The 15,566-nt window shown below is 39.1% G+C and overlaps 1 protein-coding gene across 6 annotated transcripts in view; it reads right to left on the bottom strand.

Moving 5' to 3' along the window:
- Window positions 1–274: 274 nt before the first annotated feature.
- Window positions 275–15,566, bottom strand: part of SUPT3H (SPT3 homolog, SAGA and STAGA complex component) — a 467,131-nt gene continuing 451,839 nt past the window's right edge. For 3 of the 6 annotated variants that reach the window (XM_046639747.1, XM_046639749.1, XM_046639753.1), the window contains one exon: window positions 9,396–10,810. In XM_046639747.1, coding sequence (XP_046495703.1) covers window positions 10,769–10,810 — 42 coding nt within the window. In that variant the 3' untranslated portion in view covers window positions 9,396–10,768. Of the gene's footprint in view, window positions 1,695–5,856; window positions 5,876–9,395; window positions 10,811–15,566 lie in introns of those variants that run through there. The other 3 variants (XM_046639750.1, XM_046639752.1, XM_046639748.1) reach the window with 3 other exon arrangements.

The following is a 15,566-nucleotide window of genomic DNA, read 5'->3' as shown; positions in this document are numbered from 1 at the left end:
AAACTGCCGAAGTTTTATCCAAAGTGGCTAACATCATATTTAATGGTTAAAGACTGAATGTTTTCCCCACAAAATTGAGAAAAAGACAAGGATGTCTGTTCTCATCACTCCTGTTCAACAGTGTACTGGAGATCCTAGTTACTGCAATAAGGCAAGAAGAAGAAATGAAAAGAATACAGATCAGAAAGAAAGAAACAAAACTGTCTTTATTTACAAATAACATGAATGTCTATGTAAAAAATTCCAAAGAATATGCAAAGCAAAACAAAAAACAAGCTATTACAGCTAATAAGCGAGATCAGCAAAGTTGCAGGATAAAAGGTTCATATACAAAAATTGATTTTATTTCTACATATTAGCAACAAACTGGAAATTTAAAAAATTTTTAAATCTTTCTTATAGCATCAAATGTGAAGCATCCATGGATAAATCTAACAAAATATGTACTAGATGTATATTCTGAAAACTATAAAAATTAATGAGGGAAATTAGAAAAGACCTAAGTAAATAAAGAACGCTATCACGTTCATTGATTAGAAGGCTAAATACAGATAGGTATCAATTCTCTCCAAATTGAGCTGCAGATTCAAAGCAATTCCAGTTAAAATTCTGGTCAGCGTTTTGTAGAAACAGGGCAAAATCTAGAAAAGAACCTAGACGCAAAGAACCTAGAGTAAAAAAAGTGATTTTTGAAAAAGAAAAGCTGAAGGTTCATAAGACCCAATGCCATGACTTAGCAGTTCAGACAGTGAGGTTCCGGCATAAAGATTAACATACAGATCAAGGGAACAAAATAGGATCACATATGCATGGTCAATTGATTTTAGACAAAGATGTCAAGGTAATTCAACGAAGAAGGGATTGTCTTCTCAACAATTGGTGTTGGAACAGTCGGACATTCACATGCAGGGGAAAAAAAAAGGGAACCTCAAAATATACTTTTGTGTATATTTATATTATATTCAAAAATAAACTCAAAATGAATCAAAGACCTAAAAGTAAAAGTTAACATTTAAAATGTCAAGAAGAAACATTGGAGGTGAACTTGGGTTACATCAAGATTTCTAAGAAAAGACACAAAAAATAGGAGCCATAAAAGATTAAAAATTGGACTCCTTCAAAATTAAAAATTTCAGCTCTTCCAACTTCTTGACTTAAAGAAAAGTCAAGACCCGGACTCAGAGAAAATGTGAAAGCACTCTTCTGTGTCTGGAGCACATGGAGAGCTCTTACAGTGCACTGAGAACACAACCAACCAATCCTTGGAAATAGACAAAAGGTTTGAACAAACACTTCAACAAAGAAAAGATACAGATGACAAATGAGCACATGAAAAATACTTTATATCATTAGTCACCAGAGAAACACAAAGGAAAACCATGGTCAGATACCTCTATCCACCTATTAGGATGGCTAAAATTAAAACAAAACAGCACAAATAAACAACAGAATGGATCATACCAAATACTGGCAAAGATATGGAGCAACTAGAAATCTCATATTTCTGGTGGGAATGCCAAATGGTACAGCCACTTCAGAAAATACTTCAGTTGTTTCTTATAAAATTAAATATTCGCTTGCTTACGACCCAGTAATCCCACTCCTTGGTGTTTACCAAATACAAATAAACACGTAAGTCCACACAGAGCTTTGTCCATCCATGTTCATAGCAGCTTATTCTTAATGGCCAGAACCTGGAAACAATTGAAACGTCCATTCAATAGAGAATTGATAAACAAATTATGATGCATCCACATAATGGAATATTACTCAGCAATAAAAAGAAACTACTAATACACACAACAACACGGGTGAATCTCAAAAACATTATGCTAAATGAGAGAAATCAGACACAAAAAACTTAAAATCCAAATTCATATAGAATTATTCCATTTTATATGCTATTCTGGAAAAGATAAAACTATAGAGACAGAAATCAGACCAGTGCTTGCCAGGAGTTAGGGATGGGTGGGGGATCAATTACAAAGGAACATGAGAAAACTTTTTGGCATTCAAGCATTTTCATTGTGGTGGTGGTTATGCAACTGTGTTTATTTGTCAGAAGTCACTGAATTGAATTGACTTTTTGAATTGAATTCAGAAGTCACTGAAACAGAACTGAATATTTCACTACTTAAGTACTTCACATGAAGTCACATATATCAAATAGATACATCAAAAAGTTTGATACAATATTAATGAAAACCTAACTATATCATAACTAACTCTTGCTTGTGGTGCCCAAATTTCTTTCCTTTTTTTTTTTTGTGAAGACTAGCCCTGAGGTAACATCCCTTGCCAATCCTCCTCTTTTTGCTGAGGAAGGTGGGCCCTGAGCTAACATCTGTACCCATCTTCCTCTACCTTATATGTGGGATACCTGCCACAGCAAGGCTTGATAAGCAGTGCATAGGTCTGCACCCGGGATCCGAACTGGCAAACCTCAGGCTGCTGAAGTGGAGCACATGAACTGAACTGCTATGCCACCGGGCCAACCACCTAAATTTCTTATTCTGTTGAATTTTGTGATTTAGGAAGTACTAAAATGTAAAAACATTTAAAAAAAGATTTATATTGGGGAACAAAGCTGAATAAGTTCGGAGGACTTTGGAAAGTCAAGGGAAGCTTACGGTCGAGGCATGGAGTAAGATGACAAGCCAGGAAGGAGTGAGAGGAACAGTCAAAGGCTGGAGAAGAACCAGAGTACAATGGCATGAGCAGAGTGTTGCAAGGATCTGCAGAATTAAGGACTGGTCATTTGTTCATTCATTGAGTAGAATACCGACCCATGTGCACTATGTGTCAGGCTCTGCTCTAAGGGCTGGGGATACCACAGCAGACAAAACAGACCACAATCTTTAATCTCAGACAGTCTACATTCTAGAGGGAGGAGATAATAAACAAAATAAGTAAGTCTATGAAATGGTATGTGAGTGTTAGAGTGAAAAAAGGAATGCAGGGAAGGGGCATATGGTGAGCCAGGGCCGAGGTCTGTGTGTCAGTGGTTAAAGGGTGGTGAGAGAAGGCCTTAATTGAGAAAGCGATATTTGAGAACGGACTTGAAGGCGAGGGAGCCAGAAGGACAGCTTTTAAAGGTGGGTGCTTATAAACACTGAGCACTCATGAGGAACTCAGCAAACACCCATGTACTTTGCTGAGACCCATTTAGCTTCAATAATGACATAAAAAGATACCATTTAATATGATAACTGGTTATGACAGTTTATAAAAATGATTTACAGAATAAATATAATCTTCATTCAACTGAACAAGAAACATTGGAAATTCAACGGAAAGAAAACCACAAAACTACTACCACCCCTCCTCTCTCAAACCTGCCCCTCTTTCAATTTTCATTACATGTGATTCTGGAAAAGCCAAATGGAACAGTCTACTATTAATAAATTTTTGAGTATTATTAGCTGGGAAGGGGGTTAGAAAAAACAGGAGGAAATAGTCTATCCATATGAAAACAATAATCACATAATATTTATTGTCTGGGATTGAAATGTTTCAAAAACTCAAAGTAATAAAATGTCAGGAAAAGCAAAACTTCCTAATGTTAAAAAGATCATAAATTTTTCTCGAAATAAGACATATGAAACAAGTTCAGGTGATACTTTATGTCAAAGGAAAAAAATACCCTTAAATCTAAGTTAAAGAAGCTCCAAACCGGCACAAGCTACTCACCACAGAAGAGCTGAGGAGACGACACAGTTACAGCAGAAGCACAGAAAGGAACAGGTTATCTTTTTTTTGAGTTTGAGAATCACTTTTCAACGTAAACAAATTCAGTGACCCATGCATTCTATAACTGGTACTTTTGCTACCTCTTCAATGAAAAAATAAGTAATGTCAAAAAGCCACCAGGATTTTAGTATCACTATTAAAGGAATTTCTATTTTATAAGTCCCAACGACACATATGTATATATTTAAAACAGGGTGGCACCTATCTGGGCAGAACATGTTTATTTAACCTATAGGTAATATCATCCAGGCGGCCTCCTGAGCCCCTTCCAGAATTCCACAGTCCCCCACAGTCCGTTGACCCACTGGGAATTGTAGATTCCATGTTGACTGCTTGGCTTTCATAGGTGCTAAAAAAATTTTTTTGCGAATGAATGAATGAACAGAGATTAAAAAAACAGACATTTTAATTGCAAGCTACTCTTGAGTGATAAACTGTTGCTTCCAGTTCACAAAACCTGATTATTTTCTGTCTGAATAGATTTTCATATTTGCTTTAAGTTCAGCGGACATGTTATTTCCATGACCTTTAGGGAAATTTCATCCTAAAATGGTGCATTGTCTTTCCAGTAAACTAGTGGGAGAACTGGCAGATTTTCAAAGATGGTACTACATAAAAAAATAGCGAGTAGGTCTATGACTCTTTTTCAAGTTTGTACAGGTTCAGGCGGGACACTGAGGTTCTTAGGTCTGTAGTAGTACAAATGTGATTGAGGTTGCCTCTCTTTCTGAGGTCATTAACCCCTTCAAACAAGACTGAAGTCACAGCGACCTACTCATACAGGCCACAAGAAACCGGATGCACGGCATGTTTTGAGTTGGTTTCTCTGAGACACTGTACTTGTCTTTCAGAAAAAGGCTATGATCATCTACTGTTCACGAGATTTGCAGCCAAATAAGTAAAACAAGCATCAGTAAGAGATTTGACGAAGACTTAACCCCAAAAGGACTCTGTGCTCAGGTTTAAATGAATGATTCCTTTTCTCTCGACCAATCAACAAATGTTTATCGAATATCTAATATGTACATGTGGTGATTACAAAGAGGTATAAATTCAAGACTTGTCCTCAAGAGATTCTTTATCTGGTGTCAGTTACAAAGACATGGAGAGATGAGTAGCGACACAAAATAGGAAGTACAGGGACCAACAGGGGAGTAAAGGTTTCAGAGGAAGCAGAACGTACTGCGCAGGAAGCAAGGAGGAGTCTTTACAGGAAAGAGCTAAGGAAGGAGGCCACTGTGAAAACCTGGGCAAGAGGCTGACTGACTTTCATACTGTCAACAGAAACACAACACTCTAGGTACTGTAGGGAAAGGCACCCTGGTGACCTTGCAGGTCTCTGCATAGGCCCCATTCCACCATGGCCATCCCAGAGACATGGCAAGATAGCCCTTCTCGGGAGGAGCGCCACAAGGTAGTTCCTCATCTGTCTCCCTGGTTCTAGTGAGGCATGGGACTTTCTACCTCACTCTCCTTCTGGGCATGGATGCAAACTAGAGAACTGCTTGGTCGCAGTTTAGAGTTGGTGCCTCCATGATGCAGTGACCCACCACTCATGTCGTCTGTCATCTGGCCTCTCTGGTTTGGTATCTTCCTGGGCGATTAGGAACATGGAAAGTTGATACTATGGTGATCTTACTTATGCTGCTGTGTAAGTAATAAACTGCCTAAACCCATCTGGGCTCACCGTCTCCTCGTGGGCCAAACCTATGGAAGTGTGGCGCGCTAACGCACCAGCTGCAGTGCTTACTGCTGCTTCGGGACGCTTGGCTGACTGGCACAAACAGGTCAGGGAGGAGAGACGAGAAGTGGCCAGTGAACTGGCTAATGAACTAACTTCTCCAGGTAAAGTGGTTGAAAGAGGTAAATCAATGCTATTCAGAAAAAAATGCTGCAGTTAGGCAGTACCACAGGCTGGTGCACTGCTAGTTGGGATCTTAAAGGACATAAACCAGGAAGTGACTTGTCCTGAGGCAGAACAGACCTAGGGTTGAATTAAAGAAGCTGCAAATTCCTGATGCGAGAGGAAAATCATCATTTCTAATTCAAATTGTGCTCAGCAAATTTCTTCCCACTTTCTTCTTTATCTCTGTCCATCACTCCTCCCAAGCTCACACACAAACATCTGGGATAAGAGAAACAATGACGATACCATAATTAATGAGCAAACACCTAAAAGGGGCATTTGTATAAAGTTTCAAGGAATTGCCACATGTACTTCTGGACCTGCCACTGCAAACCACGTCAAAAAGATGGGGATTATTTTATAACATGAGATAATGCTTTTTGTGAAAGCATCAAATAGCAGCCTGTGTAATTAGAGCCTTCTGGAGAAATCTGGTCTTCACAAAGGAGAGGCTTTGTACGCACAGATCTTTGAGGAAGGTCTTCTCATAATTTGTATAGAGATTCTTAGCATGTGCATTGATCATATGTATTAATCTTAAGATTTAAGACTTACAGAGGACTTGGCGTCATTTTATATAATCATATTCTATTATATATTATAATGATATTCTATTATATACATAATACTTGGCCTTAGAGAAAGAATGTTAAGTTAAAATGAAATTTTCTTATAATTAAGTTTTTTGGTACTGAGAAGTGCTTCTGGGTCCAGGGCAGCAATTCCCTGTACTATGTTATCAGAAATCTTTAGTACAGTCCATGTGCGTAACAGGGGTTCAGAGCAGGAGCTTCCGGGTCAAGGTGCTGGGTACAAAGGCCAGCTCCTTCCTGGTACCTCTGCACAAGGCACTCAGCCTCTGCCCATTTCCACTGCCTGCGGGCAGCAGGGAGAACAAGAGCGCATATCTCATAGTGGGGTTGTGAGTGTCCAGTGAGCTAACCTGCACAAAGTGCTGAGCACGCAGGGTAGCACATGACGTGCTATAATTATTCTGTCAAACTTATTATTAAAAGGCTGATACAATATATCATCATTTTTGATAACAAGTAAACTGTTACCTGGTATAAGTAAAATTATATAAGTAATCATCTTGATTCTTGATTTTTCCTATATCTTTTTCTATATTTTTATTTTCCTTTGAAAAAAATGGGAGTAGGAAATATTGGGTGGCGATGAATAGAAAAAGGAACAGGAATATAATGCTCTCTACAGAATTACAGTGGTTGTCAACAATGAAATATTGTATGTGGCTTTCTTGTGACTTTGCAGGAATTGATTGTTTTAAAATATGCTTCAATTGCCAAAATTCTCATGACTTATGACAGCTTGAATATTTGATATTTTCTTCCAGAAAACAAATGCAAGTCTCTTTCTCTGTTTCTTTCTTTTTTAAAGTGCTATGGTATCACTATCCTACTCACAACGTTCGAGACTTACTTTAAGAGATATGACTTTTTAATATTTGAGTTTGTAAAGGCATCTGGCCCTTATTTAACATCACATTTACATCCAATTCCTGAAGGCATGGTTTTGTTGTTGAAGCTTGGCTTGATGCCCTCTGCAGAAAGCCCCTGCTTTAATGAACACAACTCCACTGAAACTGCTAGAGGCCCCTGCGCGCACCACCCCCTCCAACTGTACAATGAGAGCTCAGAACGTTTCATCTTGGATTTCAAAGAAGAAGATAAAAATAAGAAAATAAATTGCTGGAGAATCAGCTTTATGTGGGGCCACATGACATATTCAACTCGATGCGCTTCTATTATTTGCAGAAGTGTTTATGTACTATGAAATGTTGAGCCAGAGCATACAGGAAACTGTAAAATACTTTACGAGATGTATACATGGTTGATGGCAGAATTTTAAATGCAACCTGGGAAGGTTCTATCTGAATCCCAGGAGGGCAGACGAGGGAATCCTTTCTCTGTAGTGATTCAGTTTTACACAAGGGCTTATATGTACTGAAAAGAAATACCTGATTTGGGAACGATATAAAACATTTTTTATGAAATTAAACTTTACAATTTCTAGACAAGTAAACTTGTTTTCTTTCTGACCAAGAATCACCAGTTGTGTTTATTTGTCTTCTACGTGGTAAAAGCATTAAACGTGGATTGTTTATGATTTTATAGAAACAAAGAACAAACAGTAATAAATAAAGAATTCTCCCTAGATACAGGAATTTTATACACTATTTAAAAAAGTATTTGTGCTTCTTTTTAAATAAAAACTCTTGGTTCTAAAATTGGAACATTATTTTTGAATCTCAACTACTGCAATACGTGAAGGCAGGAAGGTTAATGACACAGCCTCAAAATGGCATGTTCAGAAAAGTCGCATTTCCAAATTTAGGTGAAGGGAGAAATACTTCTATTTCCTTTACCCTCAGATCCATGAGGCAATGTCAATTGCCCATAAAAGATGCTATTTATTTGCTGGTTTTATTTACTTATTTTCAAATTTGATCTCCAAAACACAAGGCTACAAAAATAGAAACTATTTTGTATATTCACATTTGATTTAGAGTTGAGCCTGATGTGTTTGTTTTTGTTTTGTTTTATTGCATCTACCTCATGAAGTCATTGCAAAGATAAATGAAATACCAGAGGTAAGGTTCCTGACACAAAATAGGTGCTCAAAGTACCTTAATTCCCTTCTCCCTTGCTTGCAGGCCTCTTTTTTAAATTGATGCATAATTGATGTATAACACATTATTTAATTAATACCACAGTCCCTTTGAAGAAGAGTCTAATATAACACTTATGCTTTAAGATGTGTCCATAATTAGTACCTTTTAAAAATAAATTTAGGCAATTGTGTAAGATAAACATGTCATACAACCCTGACCTGTCTTTGTAATAGCTTATGCAAATCCAGTATGACGCAGTATAATTAGACTGCATTACATTACATAATTCTAACTAGATTGAGAACTAGGGACCATGGATCTGGTCTCTGGTCTGTCACCGCCACTATTGAGTGAGCTTGGGAAAGTCAGTTTTCCTCTCTAGGCCAAGTGTTTTCATCTGTAAAACGAGTGGTTGTTTTCAACAATCTTTAAGACCATGTTCTGCTCTTAACATCTGATGATTCTACATAACATTTTAACCTGAGAGAACAATTTATTGAAGTGACATTTTCTGAAACTTTCCTTCTATAAATTTTCTTCTTTTTCTATATTCACTGCTTAAGGAAATTTTATTTCACTTCCATTTTAGTATTGCGGAAAGAGTCAGAGAAAGAACCTAAGTGTAGAAAAGAAAAAAAAAGAATTAAAAATATTAATATTGAGCAATTATGGGGACATCTAGCCTGGTTTGGGACAGACATAAATGACCTTGTTTTATTCTAAATTCAGCTCACTGGCTTATGATGAAAAGTGAGAGGTTATTATATGGACTTACTGGGCAAAACCAGATTTTATAAATAATTACCTGTCAGACTGTTCAAGATAGACAAACATACGCCAGACCAACAAAAACACAGACCTGTCATATTTCTGAGAGAAATGTACGTTGAGTCTTCCTTCTCTGGGACTATAAGGAGATCAGGTAGAAGAAAATGAAGGGAAAAAGCCCAAACCCTATATTTTCTGCCTTGTGCATACTTTAAAATGTATAATGTGGGAGAGAAGGAATTTTGATGTGAAAAATTAGCCTCTGAAAATTTTATACATCTATAAGACCGGCAGATCGAAACAAAATACAATAAATGCTGTCGTTTTAAAAGTTAGGATGTTTACTGCAAGCTTATAATTTTCCATGATTAGGGACGCCAAGAAAAATAAGAATGATGATAAAAAGAAAAGTTTAATCATACATTTCAACAAGCACAGATGGAACATCAAAACCTTCTGGCAATTTTTTGATATTATATATCTGCGTTTTTTTGTTCTTGACATGAAGATTTTTTCCAGAAGGACTAACATAGAACAGGTAAATGATAGTTAACAAATGTGAATAATATGGCACAATCATATTAAGTGAGCCTCACAATGCTTTGGTCACAAGAGGAAAATCTTTCATACTTCTCATTTCTGTTTTTATTAATTCTTTACAAAGGCTGATTCAGTGAGCGTACAAACCGTGATAAAAGTAAAATTACATAGAACTCCTACAGAATTAAAGAAATAACTTCCTTTTTTCAATTTAAGTTTAATCAGGAACTGCATAATTACATCTGCTATATTTTGGTTTGTTTCCAAGAGTTACAGTTCCTCATTTACTCAGAAAGCATAGATGCCAGAAGGTAGCTCAGCTGCCACCAGCAGGGAAGCCCCTCCGCATGCCCGGGCGCTGTGTGCTGGTGCTCGGATGGGAAGAAGCAGACCGCTCGGCTCCCCTTCTTTGACTGATTCTGATTACTTTGCTTCTAAACGGGTTTGGTGTGTGCGTGAGGGTGGGCCTGGGGACTGGAGGCACAGGGAAAAGAGAGAAATGAAGATGGGGGAAAAGGATTCATGTGAGGAAAACACACATGACAGGCAGATACACAGGAAGTCGAGAAGAGCGAATGAAAATGACACATATCCTGTAAGTGGGGTGAAGGGAAGAGAAGATGGGAACAGACAGTTCATCAGGTCAATTAGGTCTTTGATTAGTGTGAGTTTATAAAGTGGATATTTGTCTCTAAAATGCATGTAGAGACAGGCAATGGATGTTGGAAAGTAAAGTTGGTGGGATGGTGCAAGGGAAAACTGACTGTCCTTTTAATTTTGTTTCCTTTGTCTCAAACCTGGATTATAAAACACATCAAATAAAACATAGACTAAACACTGAAAAAGAAAGACACTGCTTTTAAGATATGTGAGCTGAGGGCAGTAAATCCATTCCAAATTAAAATTTCAAAATTGTGTGATCTGCATTCTTGTCCACCTACACACTATCCCAAACATCCTGCCATTAATTAGCTAAATGGCCCATCTAGTAAACAAGACTAAGCGTTGAGGGGGCTGGAAAAGAGCTGGAGTCAGCCAGTTGATAGTCACAACAAACCAACCCACTCCCAAGGATACGGAGAAGGTAAACTTGTATTTTATTTTGTCCAAGGAGGGAAAAGAAATCACCTTAATATAACATTGGCTTTCCTGTTGCTGCAGTCACAGTCCCGTCAGCAGGCTAGAAAAGCCATCCCATTCCTGCGGTAGGCACTCTGTCAAAGAGAAAGAAATCTGCAATGAATTATCACATCAAGTCAAACCAGGAAAGGAGGCAAAAAAGCAAGCAGAGCGTTCTTCCTGTTATGTAGACTCTGCTGGCTACAGTCTAACAGGGTGCTTAATCTGAACATTTCTGGTGGCAAAGCTATAGCAACCACTCTGTCTCGTAAAAAGTCAGTGTGGTTAACAAGTGGTTAGTGATTCTGTCTTGGGGGAGTGGGAGATATGCAAAATAAGACATCCCATTTTGTTAATTGATTGGGCTTGGTTAGGCCAAAGACGTTGTGTTGAATCTGTCTGTCCTTTATAAACATGTGTTCTCTATTGGACATGCTCAAGAATCACTTCTAACTAAGTATCTTAATAGTCTATAAATTACTGACTCGTTATAGTCTTCCCAGGCCTAATTTATAGTCTCAGTGAAAAGCTATGGGAACAGACACTAATAGAGGCCTTTCCTACCTCCTAAAATACGGTCATCCCTAAGGAGTTCTGCACATTAGAGACATAATAGAAAACTTGAATCTTGCATAATTTTATATACATACACGTATATATAGATGTATATATGGACATTCATGATGGGATAAAATATTCCCATAAACGAAAATGGATATTAAGTGCAATAATGTAATATATTCCAGTAAAGAAAGTAAAACTGCATGATTTTCTATCCCAAGAGATATATTCTGCACTTCAGAGTTGGAAGAGCTGGGCCATACAGGGCCTCTGTGACTTGTCCTGAGTCTCAGACTCAGAGTAAAGAACTAAAATCCAGGACTTAGGAATAAATTCCCTTTTTCACCACCATATTTTTCTTTATTTCAACTAGGAACAGTCACATTCAGAGAATTCATAACCCTCAATTAGATGGAATTTTTCTGCAATCTGTTTTCGGAAAAATGGAAAAAAATGAAAAAATCTCATATCAGGTATTTTTTCCTTTAAGCTAATAACTCTGAGGCTGTTCTGGAGTCTGTACACTTTCAGTCCAACAAATTTACCTTCAACAGTCATATTATAGTAAATACAGAATAAGCTTTTATGATTGAGATAATGCTATGGAGGTGCTGAAGTATTTAATTCTAAACAATTAAACTACATTTTTAATTATACTGAAAAAAAAGAAAGAGGATCCAAGCTTGTTAGAAACACTTCCACCAAGATGAGGTGAAACAAAAAAGGTTTTATGGATAACTTTCTGTTAATCAGAAAATTCAATTAACTTCAAAATCTTCCCTCCACAGCCCCTGCTTACACAGGATTTACTATGGTTGTCAGGCTTTGAGCGCGGGCTGAAATTTCATCAGGCGCTAGTGCTGCTCTGCGGTTCGCTCCAGATCAGCATATCAATGATGAGAAAACAGTAGCACATTCCAAGTTTCATTCCTCAGGGCTCTCTGTGAGCATGTTCCTGACCATCGAACTTTTTGAGCCGTAGGACACTTCTGGATTGAAGCAAACATTCTAACAAGGACTAGAAAATTCCAACTCTACCTCCTCAGATTGTACACTGGAGAACAGTGTTAAATGAGCTCCTCAGAGAGCCACAAATAACCTGCAGGAATGGAGAGAGTGTCTTCCCACAACCACAGGCGGGGGAGCCTCAGGCCTCGAAACAGCCCCTACCACCACGGCTGCCTTAGAGAGGCTTAGGCCAAAGTAATACTTTCAGCTTCTTGACCTTGATATTTTAAATTTCACAACCACAGACACAACCTTTAACATAACATAATATTTAAAGCGTAGAGATGGTTTACATGGAGATAAATGGACCTGGGAGCAAAGCTGGACTCCTCTTAAGGTAAGTGACTGAAGTGAGCCTTGCTTGAAAAAGAAGTTTTGGCTCAGGAGAAGGCTGAGCCTTGGCTGAGCCCACCTGAGAAATGACCAAGTTAAATCTTTCCAGGATGGGCAATATGAAACGGTTCTCTTTCATACTGAAAAGGTCACTTTTCAAAGATCACAGATGATTTAGCACTATTGTTTGCAAACAACTAAAAGATTAAACATTTATTTAATAACATAGATTCTCAAGTAATCAAGTTTAATGAGAAAACTTAAGTTTAGAGCTGACTCAGATTTCTGGAATAAGTTCTTATAATTCTAAAATAAAAAAATAACAAGCAAGCGTGTGTAATTAGTGAAGAGCAACTTCAGCAAATCAATCCCCTAGGGTCCTCTGCCCTGAGCCGCTGCTTCTTCCTTTTGATGTACAAAGGATATATACTGTCTGTGTAGGGCAATTACGGGAATGTCTCAAATTTGGCATCTTTTCCAGAGTAAGCAACTTTAAAGGAAGACGGATGAAGACAACTCATCTTTGTGTGAACTGTGAATTTCTCTCTATTTGTGTTGTGAATGCTGAAACTAAATTTAAACATCGCTTGGTGTGAGGGCCTTCCAGAGGCCACATTCTCACGAAACACTTTGTATCCCACTTCTCTCCACTGTCAGATCCAATGAAGGATTCCTAGTTCTGTATCTTCACAGACACTCTTAGTCAAACCCGACCTTGACCAGAAACAGTCAGGACCTCCCCCAACTACTGAAAAGTACAGATTAATCAATAACACAATCAGACTTCCCCAACAAACCAGTTCCTACAGGCTATACACCACTTAAGCTTTACTGCGGATTTCATAAAGCTCTGTTCTCAACTACTAGTTGCTCCTGTGTGAATTTGTTGAAAAGCTCAGATATTGTAGCATCCCTCAAAGTTACCAGCAAAGATGATATTTAGTTTTTTTTTAAGGACCAATTGTAGATCCTGGGCTTTTTTTTTTTGAGGGTCAACCTAGCTCTCAATTTATGACATTCTTTTATTCATTCAGCTCCACTTTACAACCTGTTACCAGAATCTCAGTCTACCTAAATAAGCAGCCACAGATTCTACCTACTGCACTGGGCATTGGTGGGGAAATGAACTCCTAAGTGTGTCCTTTTAAAATATGACTTTTTTTTTCTTATTTGCTTATGGACAATGGACAAGCTAGAGAATACATTTAAATCCCAAACTGGTTTACTTATGCTTTTTTATAGGTCATCAGAAACTGCACATTTTAAGGAATACAAATTAGTATTTGCAAGCAAAAGATTAATATTTATCTTACTCAAAAGAAGATAAATATGCTACAAAACATATCCTATAGTTTCAAGTTGAATATGATTGTGCTGTTTGTGTCAATAGCCTAAATAATGAAGCTTTAACCGTAGATAAAACCACCCCTCCTCACAGTTCAGACATATTTTATTCTCACTATTACCTTTCCTGATTTTTTTCTGCTTTCTCAAACTTTAAATAAAGTAACACAAAAATTTCATTGTAGGGACTGATATCAGTAGGATGGCAGGCTAGGAGGTCCCAAAGCTCATCTCCTCCACAAAACCAACAAGTAAACAACTACAAACAGACAAAAACAGCTCTGGGAAAGCTCTGAGCTACAACAAAGAAGCAGCAGAAACACTGCAGAGCTCAAAAACCAAGCATGGCCACATGCAAAGTGTAGGAAGCATTTTCCCTGCCTCGCATTCTCCCCCAGTCCAGGGCAGCCCAGTGCAAAGAGGGCCCCCCTTGGAGGGATTTCACTCCATGGGAAAAGGAGAGCAGAGAACCCCTGGAAGCCTCATCACTGCTGTGGACATTTGTAATCTTTGCTACTGAGGGCCACCTTAGCCTGCACCAACAATGAACCCAGCTAACAGAGCTGCCTGGAGTCCTACTGCTACATCTCCTCACCAGGGCTGGAGCTGTCGCTGCAGTAACACCTGCCCCGGGAGCCCCAGCTGATGCTGTGCCCTACTCTCTGGGAGGGGGATATCACAGTGACTTGCTATATATGGTACCAGAGTTGCTGCTGCTCTGTGTCCTACCTCTGGGGTTCTAAGTTGTGGCTTTGAGCCACTAGCACTGGGGCTGTGCTGCTGCTATTCTGTGACTGCCGCCTGGGTCCTAAGTTGAGGCTTTGACCTGCCATCACTGGGCTGTGCTGCTGCTGCTCTCTGTCCCACCCCTGGGTTCTAAGTCACGGCACTGACTTGCCATCACTAGGGCTGCACTGCGGCAGCTCTGTGCCCCACTCCTTGGGTCCTGAGTCATGGCTTAGATCTGACGTTAAGTGAGGCTGAGCTGCGGATGCTCTGTACCATACTCCCTGGAGCCAGATCAGGACTTTCTCCCAATGTCCGCAGGACACATTGTTCCTGCACCCGGTACCCTAGGCCCAAGTCACTGTTGGACTCTGTCATCCCCTGGCCCATGCCACTGCTGCACCTCCCCACCCTGGTGCCGAAGTCACTATGGCGAGCCCCAGAGACCCAGACTCCAGTTCCTCAGGAGATGTGTACATGCCTGCACCTCAGACAGTGGCACTATTGTCACAGCAAGCACACTTGTGCCCCAGGACCCAGGTGCCATGGTAGTTCCACATGTGCCCAATCTCAGAAACCTGGCTTCATTGCTACTCTGAGTGCCAGTGCACCAGATCTTGTGCCAAGAGCATCCCCTTGGCTAGAACTTCCTCCTACAGGCAAAAAAAAAAAAAAAAAAAAAAAAAAAGCAGAAAAGGAACACCCCAGCAGCCTCTGCCACCAAAGACTCCAATAGCCCTAGATACCACTGCCACTTTCAGGACCTCTGCAGTCTTGGCCACCGAAGACCCCCCTTAGTCTTTGCCAATGTTAACCTCAGCTGATGGAGAGGTTCTTCACAGAGACTCTGCTGCTGTGCTTTCCCCAGAATAGAGATGC

This window comes from Equus quagga, chromosome 15 (genome assembly GCF_021613505.1).
Source record: "Equus quagga isolate Etosha38 chromosome 15, UCLA_HA_Equagga_1.0, whole genome shotgun sequence".
Lineage (NCBI taxonomy): Eukaryota > Metazoa > Chordata > Mammalia > Perissodactyla > Equidae > Equus > Equus quagga.
The sequence above is the reverse complement of the archived record's forward strand: the minus strand, read 5'-3'. Positions and strand labels throughout refer to the sequence as shown.